At 54.3% G+C, this 13,968-nt stretch overlaps 1 protein-coding gene across 1 annotated transcript in view; it reads right to left on the minus strand.

The window, feature by feature from the left end:
- Positions 1-6,408: 6,408 nt before the first annotated feature.
- LOC127684938 (guanylate cyclase D) overlaps positions 6,409-13,968 on the minus strand; it is a 36,194-nt gene continuing 28,634 nt past the window's right edge. Inside the window, exons 15-19 of the mRNA XM_052181724.1 lie at positions 12,274-12,448; positions 11,409-11,507; positions 10,530-10,624; positions 9,078-9,163; positions 6,409-6,637 (exon numbers count right to left, since the gene is read on the minus strand). Of these exons, the coding sequence (XP_052037684.1) occupies positions 6,529-6,637; positions 9,078-9,163; positions 10,530-10,624; positions 11,409-11,507; positions 12,274-12,448 (564 nt within the window). The 3' untranslated portion in view covers positions 6,409-6,528. The remainder of the gene's footprint in view (positions 6,638-9,077; positions 9,164-10,529; positions 10,625-11,408; positions 11,508-12,273; positions 12,449-13,968) is intronic.

Raw genomic sequence — 13,968 nt, forward strand, 5'->3', positions numbered from 1 at the left:
AGGTCGTGGAGCTGTGTGATGGGGGACAAGGGGCCGTAGGGCAAAAGGACAATGGAGAGATGCCCTCGTCTTGATCAGCAAACACAAGATTTACCAAACGAGCCGTCTCCACGGCCCTAGGATCGCATTCATGGCAACCCTCTGGGCTTGAGAGCTTGGTTGGTGTGTAAGAGCTGCTTCCAGGGTCCCTAGTCTTCCTTACCAGAGGTGGTCTTAGGCTGGTAAGGAAAGGCTAGACCAGGCAACTTTTGAGTTATAGCACAGTCAAGTTCCACTTCACCTAATAAGACAGGTTTTTAAATCATCATCAATGATAGTGTCATCTCCATTTTGAAGGTGACACATGCTGATGGTAAGTGACTGAACCAGGAGGTAGCAAGCTGATTCAGCTTCCTGCGCTACATTACCAATCCTATGACAGTCCCTAACTTGCTGGTAGGAGCCACGCACATGCTCACCAACACTGTGTGTCAGCAAACAATACCTACACATATGTGCCTTCTACATACAGCCATAGTGACAACCAGACACCTCTGGAGCACATTCTCAGAAACAAAGGCCCAGCCATTACCTGACACAAATGCCACATAAGCGTGCAGTGTCACCAACCTCTCAAGCTCCTGACGGGTCGGTCATCTCAGGGTTGGTAAAGTGCTTGCTGGTCAGTCATGAATGTGTGAGTTTGGATCCTAGAACGCTCTTTAAAAGCTGAGTGTGGTGCATATACTTCTCATCCCAGTGCTGATCAGGACTGGGCTCAGGGAGGCAGCAGTTGGGGGACAGAAGAGGCTAAGAGACAAGCCAATCCCTGGGCAGCGTGAGCTCCGGGGTCAGTGAGTGACCCTGGCTCAAAATGAATGAATAAGTAAGGTGGAGAGTAACTGAGGTGGCCACCAAACTCTGACATCTAGCTTTCACATGCACATGTAAACATGTGTGTGCTCCTGCACAGGCATGTGCACACATATACACCACACACACACACACACACATACACACACACATACACACATACAGAAAGGTCACATAGTTATCACACACAGATACACACACACACACAAGTAAATTCAACACAAGTGTGCAGGGCTTGTGCAGAACACATCACAAGCACACACAGAGCACACACGCATGGTCATATACTATGTATAGGATGTAAACTATGGTTCACACCTTATGTGCATGGAGGGACAAAATGTCTCAGCTCCCCCCAATCCTCATTTGTATACCAGAAATGTGGAAAAATGTCTCCTTTCTGTACACACACACACACACATTGTAGACACTCATAGGAACTGGGCTGCCATCATCAGGGCCCAGAAGCAGATTCTCTCAGCATTAGACCACAGTGATTCCTGAGGTACAAAAAGGAATGAGGAGGAAGACATGTTTTGGCATCAGTCAGCCAGCAACAGCCCTGGGATCCTGTGATTGGCTGGATTAATTCAGTGGTGTTTGACCTTCTCCCCAAAGCCGCTCCTGTTCAGATCTGTGATCTCGGAAATGGTTACTGGGTGTCCAGGACTTCTGTTCTCTGGCCTCTTCCAGGCTGGATGGCTGCTGCCTGCTGGCTACCTCACTCCTCTGCGTGTCAGGCAGGCAGGACACCAGGGCTTGAGGTCTGAACTCTTCCTCAGAACAAACTTGATCCTGTCTGCCTGGGTCCTGCAGGTTGCCCAGTCTCCTGGCGGTCTAGGTGTGCTACATGCTGGCAGACACCATCCTGAGGAAGGAATGCTCTAGATAGTTGTTCTTCCTGTGTATTTGCCCCATCAGTAGGGACAAAGCCCCAATTCCCAGCCTCTTCCTAGCCAGACCTAGAAGGGAGCTGACTGCTCTCCTGTCTCCCTGCTCCTCACTGCTGCCTTCAGCTCCCCAGCCCACTGAGGGAGTTCACAGCTTTCAGGCTAGTGCCACCACAGATGGCCTCTGTCCTCGGTTCCCTCTGCACTGGTCAGCATCCTTCCCTATGTCTGCCTCCTCGTGCCTCCCTCTGCCCCTCTGAACCGGGAACCTCTCGTGTCTCACCCTTCCCCTCAGACGGCTTCCTACTCCAAGGCCCCCTTTCCAGCGGTGGACCAGGCTACTCCCTGCTTGAAGACCTATGATGTCACTGTGCTGGGGCCCACACCGTCTCACAAATCACACAACCACACATGTCCTCCGCACCCCCCTCCTTCCTGCTCTCTCGGGCCTGCTTATCGCCATCCAAAGCCCTTTCCAGTCCCCCATTCTCTTTCCTCTCCAGCTCCTCCCTCTCTGCTTCCCTCTTCCCCACCTCCTCCCTCTCTCATGGAAAATTCCAGAGGCAAGGGTTGGGGGAACTTCCTAGGAGGGCTCCATGCTGACCCTGCAAACATGGCCCAAAGGGGTGTCTGTATTCCTTGGGCTCAGGAGCCAGAAAAAGGCCACCGAGGGAGGGGCCAGAGAGACACTGTGGGGGCTACTGCCATGCAGAGGCAGAAGTCTGACGCGACCTGGGTCCCTGTCCTTCCCTTGTCTCTCCCACAGCCTGACACACTATCAGCTGGACCTTGGCCTCTGTCCACAGAATCCTTCTTAACCCTGCTATCCATGTAGACATCTGTTCATGACATTGGCCAAATCGGTTCCTTTTCTGGCTTCATCTCAGAATGATCAGTTTCCACTGTTGGGCCCCATTCATGTGTGTGTGTGTGTGTGTGTGTGTGTGTGTGTCCCTGGCTAAACCCTGCATAGTTGAGAGACAAGGAGATGTCAGTAGATCTGGGGCTCAGAGGAAAGGCCAAGCCATCAGTGTGAGGCCACCAAGCGTCTCGCTGTCTGTAATGGGACAATCTGGCTGCCTCCCAGGAGAGTGTACAATAAGCCGCAGAAGCCAGGGAACGTGCTCTAAATGAGCTCAACTCACTTGTCATTTGGTAGAAAGTGTGACTAATGAAACGCCAACAAACCCTTTGATACATGCCTCCCAGGGCCTCCAGGCCTCCTGTGTGGTGACAGGACACTGATCTCTCGCTGCCCTTCAGTGGTCAGGTGGAGTCCTCAGGGAAGCGATACAGCTGAGTGAGCCTACCATCGCCCTCCCTCTTCCAAGTGGCCAGCCAGGCCAGCAGCCTGTAACTCTTAAAGCCTGTCTGCTTCTGGAAGGCCGTGCCTGCCCCCTAGCGGATGTCTTGAGACCCATCTCTCTGAGACTAGAGCCCTGAACAGAACATGGAGTGAGGGGCAGGAAGAGGTAGACCTTAGACCCTTCAGGAGGGAGCCAGCATTGGCTTGGGGACATTGGCGTCTCATTAAGAAGCAGCTGGACCTCTCCCCAGGACCTCAAGGCTGTCCAGCGACTGTGTATGGCAGACAGTCAATCCAGTGTCCCTGCTCCGCGGTATCTAACTGCCTCCCATGGAGTATAGCCTCAGCTTTCTTCTGGGTGCTGTTTCCCATGCACTGGTATTCTTACATTGGTGCTTACTTAACCCCTGTAGCCGCCTCTAGCTCTGCTGCCACACTAAGTTCCTTCTCTATTGGCCAGAGACTCAAGTCACAAGAGCAGGGTGTAGACCTGGCCCTGCTCAGGAAGCCCCAGGTTTCAGATCAGCACAACCTGAGCGGCTGGGAATGAAAAACCATGGCCGATATCTCTTGCATAGCACTCAGGGGTAAGAGAAGGGCTTCATGGAAGGCTTGGAGGGCTTCCTGTAGGAAGTGGCAAAGAGCAGAGACCCAGAGAGGAGGAATCTGTCAGGAGAGGTGGTAGCCAAGGGTCTGGAAAGAAACACCAGGCTGTGCATGATTGCAGTTGCTGTGGGCTTGTGAGAGAGGCTAGGGCCAGCTGACATGCTGCAGGGCCTAAACCACTGGGTCCTGAGTGAGCATTAGTCTCAGCATCCCAGGGAAGGATTACTCAAAGGAAGCCTGTGGGCTCCCTGCCTTTATCACTTATTGGTCCACTCACTAGTTCAGTCCCTCACCTGCCTCTACCTAGGCATTAGGCTAAAAGAATGAGCTGGGTAAGGCTGCTGCCCCAGAGATGCCAGCCATAGCAGGGAGCAGCTGGACCTCTCCCCAGGACCTCAAGGCTGTCCCCCAACTGTGTGTGGCAGGTAGCCAGTGCTAACTCATTCGGAGGAGGGGTGGAGAAGGTCTGTGGCAACAGGAGGGGCTTCGTCAGGTGGGTCTTACAGGTGCGCAGTGGTTTACTGGGCATCGGGAAGGACTGAGCTCGTTTAGGTAGATAGCAGCAGAAGCAAGCTGGGGTACCCCGAGGGGCCTGGGAAAGAAGGGAGAATGTGCCACAGCAAAAGATCTGGGGGTTCCAGGAGACTGTGGCGGGGCAGACAGGTGCAGAGCTTGGCTGCGAGTTAAAGACTTTGTGGTGTTCCAAGTCCACTACCCCAAACTGTGCCTAAGTATGTAATGAGGGGCCAACTGCTTCCAATCACCTGGCTCCACCAGGACCCCCTCTGCTGAAGCGTGGCCCCATCTCCTAATGAGGCTGGAATGGTCCTTCCCTGGGAATTGACCCCCAAAGGATGGGGAGGTACCCAGGCTGGTGGGACAGAGGGATATCTCAGTCGCCAGCTGAAGGCCGGCATAGGGCCTAGGCGCAGGCTCTGCCTGAGTGTGTGAGCTCACGCAGACACCAGGCTGGCTCTTCTCCAGAGCCACTGTGCCCAGCTCCAAAGGTCCCACAGCCCTGTAGAGGAGAGCCATGGTCCTGGAGGCAGATCCCTGGGAACATATTGGGGACCTTGGCTTTTTTTTTTTTTTTGGAGGGGGTGTCTTCTCTAGCACTAGGAGGCAGGGGACAGGGGAGGGAGAGGGCACACTATCCCTCTCCAACTCTCCATCTCCTGGTCCATAAGATAGACAAACAGTTTCTTCAGGGTGGTGGTCACGCTAGAGCTAAAGACAGGCCTGACCTACAGCAGGCAGCAGGCAGAGCATAGTGGGGGTACAGTGCACTCCCCAATTCTGGATGACAGAGAAGTGTAGGGAAGGGGAGCACCTCAGAGGGGCTGGCTCACATAGCTACTTGTGCTTAGTGGAGCCAGGGTCCCAACTCCCCACCCAAACCCCTGTGATGGCCAATGCTACGCAGCTCCCTGAGGGAGCACTGAAGCCCAGGTGACAGGCAGTTTCCTTGTGTTTGCCCATGATGTGCAGATAGCTCTGTGTCCCTCTGTGTACCCCAGGACACTCACAGCATTCATGTGCTCAAGTATCCCAAGGGCCTCACTGACTATCTAACCAATCACGCATGTCTCAGATGAAGATACAGGTAAGAGCTAAAGGCCTAAGGCAGGCTGAGAAGACCCACAGAGGAGGCAGGTCCTCTGGAGCTATTCCACACAAGTCACAGCCACATCCCACTAACACGCAGGAGGACTTCTCCTCTCAACATCTGCAGGATGACTTGGTGGACCGGCATAATGTCTCCACAAGCTCAAAAGGATTATGTGCAAAGTTACGCAGGTAGAGATGGCCAGGTGAAGGAATCTGGACTCAGTGACCCTAGACAGGTTTTCCGAGAACTCCCAGGTTAGAGTGTCACCATCAGCTCCCTCTCCCAAAGGGCTCCAGCCATCAGTGAGGATGCATGTGTGACTGATCTTGCTGCTGCTGAAATCAGCTGCAGGAATTTGGGGAGTGTTCTTTGATGTGTGAATTGGACTCTCCTCCTCCTCCTCCTCCTCCTCCTCCTCCTCCTCCTCCTCCTCCTCCTCCTCCTCCTCCTCCTCCTCTTCTTTCTCTTCTTCCTCCTCCTCCTCATTACTATTATTCTGAGATCTCAGTTCCTGACAGCCAAGGAGTTCTCAGCCACTCTTCCCCCATCCTGAGATTCTGGGCCCCACACTGGACAAACTCTCAGCACTGTGCTCCCAGACACCGAAGTTGTGCACCTGTTCTGATGAGGCAGGGGAGTAGTCAGGACTGGGCGCTGCCTATGGGCCCAATGGTATACTCTAGGCATTCTGAGAGAGAGTCCTTTTGATGCTCTAGGGAGGGTAATAGAGAGGGTCCCCAGAAGCACTGTAATGGGGCTTGGGGCAAGGACAGAACACACACACACACACACACACACACACAGAGAGAGAGAGAGAGAGAGAGAGAGAGAGAGAGAGAGAGAGAGAGAGAGAGAGAGCATGGGGTGGGGGGTGTGCACTCGCTAAGGCTGAGGAGCCCTGTCCTGCCCAGCTTTTACCTTTGCCCAGAAGAGTTGTGCCACCACTTGGGGCAAAGGCTCTCCTTACCCTGGCCTTGGGCCCTTAGCCATGTGCTAGGGACAGGGTCTTCCATAAGGAACAAGGGACTTGGAACAGTGGGTTCTCTGCATCAAAATGGCTTGTCCAACATGGAGTACAGACTGCCGGGTGGAAGTGGGGTTGCTATTTTTATTGTTTTCCTGGCAGGAAGCAAGGACACCCCTGGAGTCCCTAGGGAAGACACCAGCTCATCATGGGTGGCAGACAGCCAGGGAACTGACATTCCTAGCAGGGCAGGGGTGGTGGGGCATCTTGGCTGCCTTGGCCCCTGCCCACCGACTTGCTGTCAGGGACCGGGCCCCGCCTCCCCTGACCTCCTGGGCTCAGCCAGACCCTGGCGTGCTTTGGCAAAGCCGGTCCGGATCTCTTGGTTTATGCGGTCCTGCCAAGGGTCTCTGAGGAGAAAGGAGAGATGAGGGTCATAAATAACCTCCAGCACAACAGTGAGAGGTGGTCGTGCTTTTTAAACGGGCCAGGCACGCCTTCCGCTCTTATGTCTGCTGACACCCAGACCTGGGCACACGGGGCACATCGGACATACTGCGCATACCAGGCATACTGGTGCACTGGGCACACTGGGCGCACTGGATGCATTGGGTGCACTGGGCACACTGGGCGCACTGGATGCATTGGGTGTACTGGGCACACTGGGCGCACTGGGTGCACTGGGCACACTGGGTCCATGAGGCATACTGGTTTGATCCTTCCCACCTTTGCACTGCAAGATCCCAATGCTCAGACATGTGATGTCTCCTGCATGGCCACACAGTGGCTGGCCATCTGCATGTGTGGCCGCCCCTCTGTGCTCAACTTGGGATATGATTCTGGGACACACTGGGACAAGGTGTTCCCTGGACATCCCCCATAAATGTCCACTTTCTCATGCTCTGCTCATGATTCCCGGAGCTGGCTGACGCGCCCCCCTCAGCCCCCCGGCATTGCTTTGAACCAGAGAATGAAGCAGGCAGCTGAGGGACAGCCGAGCTTCACAGCATTCCACAGGGGTAAAACCCAATACTTCACAGATGCTGGGCACGCGTTCTGCCACTGAACCACACTCCCAGATCTCAGGGACACCTTGGACGCTGGTTGGCAAGAGCAGAGGGAAGTGACAGGGAGCTTTGAGGGATGTGCCCCTGTGGTGTGATGGGGTGGGGCTCTCTGAGTTCTGTTGCCAGGTGGCTCTGCCATCACAAAATCAGGGTAGGGCTTCTGTCTCTGATCTCTGTCTCACTTTTGATGGAAATAGTGTGTGTAAACAGATGGTGTGTGTGTGTGTGTGTGTGTGTGTGTGTACAAATGCAGACCCCTGACAGCTCACATGTGGGCTCTGAGCACAGACCTTCCCCTGCCTGCCTGAGGCTCTGGGTCAGGCGAGGCTCCTTGCAGCTGATCTCCAGTTTCTTCCCTCCCTGAGCCAGAAGATGAAAACGTTTCTGGCGCTTTCTAAAGTTTCTGCCTAGGAGTGGAAAAGTCATCAGCTTAAGGAGCCTGGGCTGATAAATTGCAGCCAAGGCTGCAGACCCCAGGCCTGGGACAGATCGTTGGGACAGAAAGGACTTCATTGAACTGTGGAGGAAACAGAGCCTGGGTGGAAACAGGGCAGGAGAGGACTGGGACTTCCTAGGGGTGTGACCAGATCAGATGAATAGAGGGGCCAGTAGGCTTGAAATGCAGGAAGGGACAGGGCTATTGAGGGGGTGGTTCAGCAGAGGAGCACAGTCCAAGTTCAGTCCCAGTACTACAAACAAATAAATAAATAAAATGACTTAATGACAGAAAACAAAACAAAAGCCCTAAAAGTAACAGGGCATCTTAAGCCATGGATGGCAACAGCAAGAGCAAAGGCCCTGGGGTGGGAAGGCTTGAGCTGTGCTTTAGTGAGGAGCCCAGAAGACCCCGAGGAGGTGTCTGGCTGCAGGAAGCAGCGGAGTAAGGGCTGGCAGGGGTGAAGCTAGTGACTCAGAGCAGCCTGTGAGATCAGTGACTCCAAGCTGTGGAAACCCTTTAAGACAGTTCCTCATGCTGTGGTGACCCCCCAGGCATGAAATTATTTCATTGTTAGTTCATAACTGTACTTTTGCTGTTGCTTTGAATCATAATGTATGCAGGATATCTGGTATGTGACCCCCTAAACACAAACCACAAGAACCAATGTATTAGAGGCATCTGGGAGGGGCCTGGTGTATTCCCAGCCCAACCCCAGATGGACTAAGCCTTTTGGGCATCATGGTCCAGAACCTTCCATCCTTTGATAACACCTATGCCTGCTGCCTTTGTTTGTGGAGGCTGCTCATGGAGGCAAGGGAGCGAGGATCAGCCTGTTGAAGGAACTCACTAATGTTCCACGTGGCTCTCAGTGAAGGACATGGTGGCCCCAAGGAGGGAGGACAGAGAACATGCTGTCAGAGGCCCAAGCTCTAAAGAATCTTCCTCATGGCGCCCTTTGATGTCCTGCTAGTGTAAGAGTCCCATGTCTGTGGCACATAGCGACAAGGACACAGCTCAGAAGAGAAAGACCCTCAGTGCTGGATGAGCATGGTGTGCCCTGTATGGTGTCCCCACATGTGGCCTGTTTAGACAGCTTTTATGGGGACACAGGAAGCTCTCATGCCGGCCAACTGAGCATCCTAGGGACCCCCATTGCACCCTAAATGGTGACTCAGCCAGGCTGTGGAGAATCACAGCTGCCACCCCTGTACACAGAGACAGTGCTTAGTTAGTACCAGGCAAATCATGTATTCCCCAGGTCTCTCCTATAGTCAGGCCTTTGATAATCTAAAATAATGGGATCACCCCGAATAGGGAAGTGGTCTTGCAGAATCCCTCACTCACCCAGGCTTGACAGACAGAGGTGTAGGCAGGGGTCTGCAGAATCCCACCTTCCCTGTCAGCCAGTAGGTCTCCTCTAAGCCCTTCCCCTGGAACAAAGAGGAAGAGGTGAGAGGCCCAGGCCCCGAGGGACCTCTCCAGGCAGGGAGAAGCCTGGCTCTCCCTCTTCACAGCTGTGCGGCTTTGGCCAACTTACTTCACCTCTCTGTGCTTCCTCTGTTGTCTCCTAAAGCTGTTGTGAGGATTAGAGACTATAATAATGACCAGCTAAAGAGATGAAGGCAGGCCTGGGATGCTCAAATCCTGAGGCACGCACTGTGTAGAATTCCTTGCAGCCTTTCCTTGGAGGGCTCTGCAGCCTTCCTTGGAGTGGGCGGGAGGGAGCTGCGAGGCACTGGGCTCCTATGCTCTTCTAGCCCGCAGTTCCTCGTTGACTCAGGCCTTTCCTCAGGACACACCATGCCGTGCTCATGTCCCCAAGTCAAACACCCCGGCCCTGAGCTCACCCCTGCCCCCAGCCTCCTCTAGCCTTGGCAACCCCAGGGTGTCACAGGCAGATACTGGCCCCCAAGAGCTTGAGGACTTCAGTGCCTCCTGCAGCTACACCTCTGCTGTGGCATCATCCCAGAGTCCTGAGATGAATCATAAGGAGTGCCTGATTTTGAGGTCCAGCCGTGACTCTGGGGGGGGGGGGCTTTATACTAGTCAGCCCCTGCATCATAGTCAGGCCTTCCCCAGCAGAGGAACTGCGGGAGGAGGATGGGACAGGGTGAGGTGGGGGAATCAATGCCTTTATCAAGCATTGTGTGGAGGAGGAGGAAGAGGAGGAGGAGGAGGAGGAGGAGGAGGAGGAGGAGGAGACAGCCAAGGCTCAAGGCTTTTCTCTGTCTCCTTGCTTATGGATAAGTTCAGAGCCCAGGATCATACTGTGGCCATGGGAAGCCATTCATGGGTGCACAGAGAAGTTATGGCAGCCACTGTCTGGAGGAAGTAGAGATGTTCTTGGGCCAGGGTAGGCTCTGGTGAGAGGTGATGTCTGAACTGGGTTCTGAGGGATGCACAGGAGAGTGTTATAGAGAAGGCACAAGCTTGGATCTGGTCATGAGGCAGCCTTTGCTTTCCTAACTGGGCTTACTCAACTATGTCACACGGGGGTATTTTGTTCTTTACATAGCTGCTCTGAGGGTTATATGTGTCACGTGTGCTGGGCACCAGGGCACTGCCGGGCACCAGGGTGCTGCCGGGTACCAGGGCACTGCACCTGTGGATCATCAGTGCCACAAACTTCTCTGCCATGTCCCTGACTCCAGAAAAGAACCAAACGGATCCTAGGAAGAAACCCTTCTTGCTTCTAAATTGGGGGCCACAGAGGGTCACTTCTATGCCCAGCTCACACAGACTGGCCAACTGAGGCCTCCCGCTGCCCAGAATCTGGTCTCCAGGGCAGTCCCTCACCTTCAGTTCAGTCTGACCTCTGACATCAATGTTGTAGCCTTCGTCAAGGCTGAGCAGGGCCTGGACAGTGCTTCGGCTGACATGGATTCTGTACGCTGAGAAGAAAGACAGAAATCAAGCCACTGCCTACTGGCAGCCTGCTTCCTAAGAGCCTGTGACTCCAACCCTAGTCAGCCACACAACGCAGTCAGTATGCATAGAATTCCTTCTCCGAACCCTCTTGTTCCCCTAGACAGTTGATGGCTAAAAGGACCCCCAAGAAAAAGCAAATTGTATAAATGAAGTGTTAGGAGGTGGTGTCCCAGGAACACAATGTTTGCCTGTAGGGCTACCACATCCAGTTTCACAGTGTGTGCACAAGCTACATTAGGGACTGCACCATCTCCACCCGGAGACAGAGGCCCTAAGATGTGGCAACACAGGCTGCATTCTTCAAGCCATCAGAGTAGCTTCTCCCCATGTCAAGGCCTAAAATGTTGGAGATGTCCACATGGTGGCGTTGGAGCTGACAACAGGGGTTGGCGTGCAGCCAAGTGAGATCCCAAGCTGGAAGAGGCCACCTTACTATAAAAGGACAGTACCAAGGCCTCCTGGGCAGATCAAGGACACTGGGCAAGTCGGTTACAGTGCTAGTGAGAGGACCCAGGTCTCCTGCCGCTTGAATCATTGTCTCCTCTGCTAGTTGTCCCATGAGATCATTAGAAAACCTCCACAGGAAGCTAAGGAACACACATCCTTCCCTCTGCTCCCTGTGCTGCAGCCCAGGGGATGCTGCCACCAGGAAGGGACATGGTGACTGAACACTCGTTCCCACTGTCAGTCTGGGTTTGTGGAGAAAGACTTCTCCCAGGGGCAGGCTAGACGGCGGGAAACACTCACGCAGCCCAGTGGATTCCATCCTGGAGGCGGTGTTGACGGTGTCCCCAAAGAGGCAGTACCGAGGCATGGTGAGACCCACAACACCTGCCACACAGGGCCCTGAAAAAACAAACATGCCCGGGGAGCCCAGGGGCCAATGGAGGATGCGGGTTCACCTCCTGTGCCACCACACCACCCTCTGTGTGTCCTGAACTGAAGATCGTGGTGTCTGGATCAGCTCTGAGGGAGGCCGTGTGTGTGCCAGGCTCTGGGCTGGGGCCCCGGCTGTGTGGGAGACAGGGAAACAGTAGTCAGTGCTGGGATGAGGAAAACAACCTGGAGAAGTGGCAGTTGAAGGGAAGATGAGTGGGCAGGAGATGAGGTTCAAAGGCCTGGGAAACTAAACTATAGCTGACCGTGGGTGAGAGACTGGTGGGGAGCTTCAGTGGGAGACTGGAGAGGCCAGAGAGGGCTTTGAGGCTACAGGGGGCCTCCGCTCTGCCCATGATCCTGGAGGAGGGGCCATGAGAGTGGGAAGAGCATAGAGACCCTTCTGTGAGGCCTCTTCCACACCCAGGTCGGCAGACATTTTGTTGTCCCCATGACTACAGGATATTTCTGCCTCTTCAACCAGACTATCGACTTCTCCATGTGGAATCAGATGCCCTTGACCAGATGCTAAGGGCAGAAAACGTCAAACCAAGTAAGATTTATGAATCTGAGTGTCTAGACCCTTTGGTAGCCAAGGGTGACCAGAAACAAAATTTTCTGACAGAGTGTGGGTATGGATGCCAGAGGTCCCAATGCAGCACCAGAGCTGACCCACCACCAGTGCCCCTGGGAATTCTGGGTGGTTGAACTGGCCTGGCCATGGTGCCCTGCCTACCTGAATGCAGACCGGCCCTGACACAGATGGGCACATCGGGTGCATGCCTCATCCGGAAGTTGCCTGCATAGCTGAGAATGTCTAGGGCCATGTTGGCGATCTCAGCAGCATGCCGATTTCCATTGCGCCGAGGGAGCCCAGATGCCACCATGTAGGCGTCCCCTATGGTCTCTACCTGCAAACAACAATGTTTGGGACAGCCTGTCGCACACCCAAACCTACAGTGCCACCAATCAATGGCCCTCACCCTACCACCCCCAGATCTCACACACACAGCCTCTGCCAGACTTCCAGGCCCAGGCACCCGGCACTGATGAGAGCTGCAAGCTTCAGGCGTCTCTGTCTGTAAGGCAGGTGACTCTCTCTCTCTCTCTGTGTGTGTGTGTGTGTGCGCGCGCGCTGGCTCCAGGGCTAAGAGTGTATGCAGCTGAGTTTGGTGACCTCAGCTTGAGTCTAGAACCCTTATGGTGGGAGGAGAAAACCGGCTCCACAAATAGTCCTCGGTTCTCCATATGAAAGCACACAAACACATGCATGCACACTCTTTCTCTACACACACACACACACACACACACACAGACACACAGAGAGAGAGAGAGAGAGAGAGAGAGAGAGAGACAAACACACACACACAGACAAATACAGACACACAGACAGAGAGACATCACACAGACAGACAGACACACACAGAGTGAGACACACACACACACACACACACACACAGAAATTAAAAAGGAGGAAGAAGTAGAGGAAGGAAAGAGAGTTCTGGAACCTTCTGCTGCTTGCACACACAGGGCTTCCCTTGCAGCCACTGCTTCTCCCCTGGGAGCTGTATGTGGAGTCAGTTAATCGAGCCAACTGTAACACTGCCTCCAGGGAGCCCCCTGGAGCCTCAGGACCCAAGATCGGCTTGATGCCCTCTCCACTACAGGGCTGTAGAGTTGTTTGTTTCTCGGATAACACCATGCCACACACACCCCATGTCAGCCATGGACCTCGGCTCTTACCAGCTGCCCCCGGCCCCCGGCCCAGACTGCAGGGTGAGTCATACTGACCCTAACAGACGTGGTATGCTCAGAGCTACCTGTGATGTGCGTGCTTCCTACAGAGGGGAGGCTAACACAGAGGAGAAGCAAGAAGAAGGGCTGCGTCCCACTGAGCATGCTTGCGGACTCTGACTGTGCCACTGACTTGCTGTGCAACCTCCGTGAGGGAATCTTGCCCTCTCTGAGCTTCATGTGTACGAAGGGCTAAACCGTCCCACCATGGGCACTCGTAGTGCTAAATAAGGCCGTGAAGACCTTCAGGCCCAGCTCTCCCTCAGTGTGGGTGCTTCTCGCTTCCAGGTTTTCAGTGGAGGCCTGAGAACGGGGAAGAGCTGCAGTCAGCCCCTGCTGGCCTTCTGTTGGTGACTGCCGTGCCTCTTCTACTCTGCAGAGCAGACTGAGCCACAGGCATTTCACCCCCGGGGCTTCACTAAGGGGAGCTTTGGGCTCAGAGAGTGACCAAGCTTTGGGGCCATTTGATGGCTTAGATGGCTAGGGCCTCACACCTTACACAGCAAGCTGAACTGGGGACGCACCTGTCCCTGTCCCTTTTCTCCTGTCCCAAGCCTCGCCCTAGCACTCAATTCTCTGCTATGAACAGAAAAGTGCTTACCCAGCAATGCTGATGCTGGGGTGGTCCTCCACCCCA

Source organism: Apodemus sylvaticus, chromosome 1 (genome assembly GCF_947179515.1).
Source record: "Apodemus sylvaticus chromosome 1, mApoSyl1.1, whole genome shotgun sequence".
Classification (NCBI taxonomy): Eukaryota; Metazoa; Chordata; class Mammalia; order Rodentia; family Muridae; genus Apodemus; species Apodemus sylvaticus.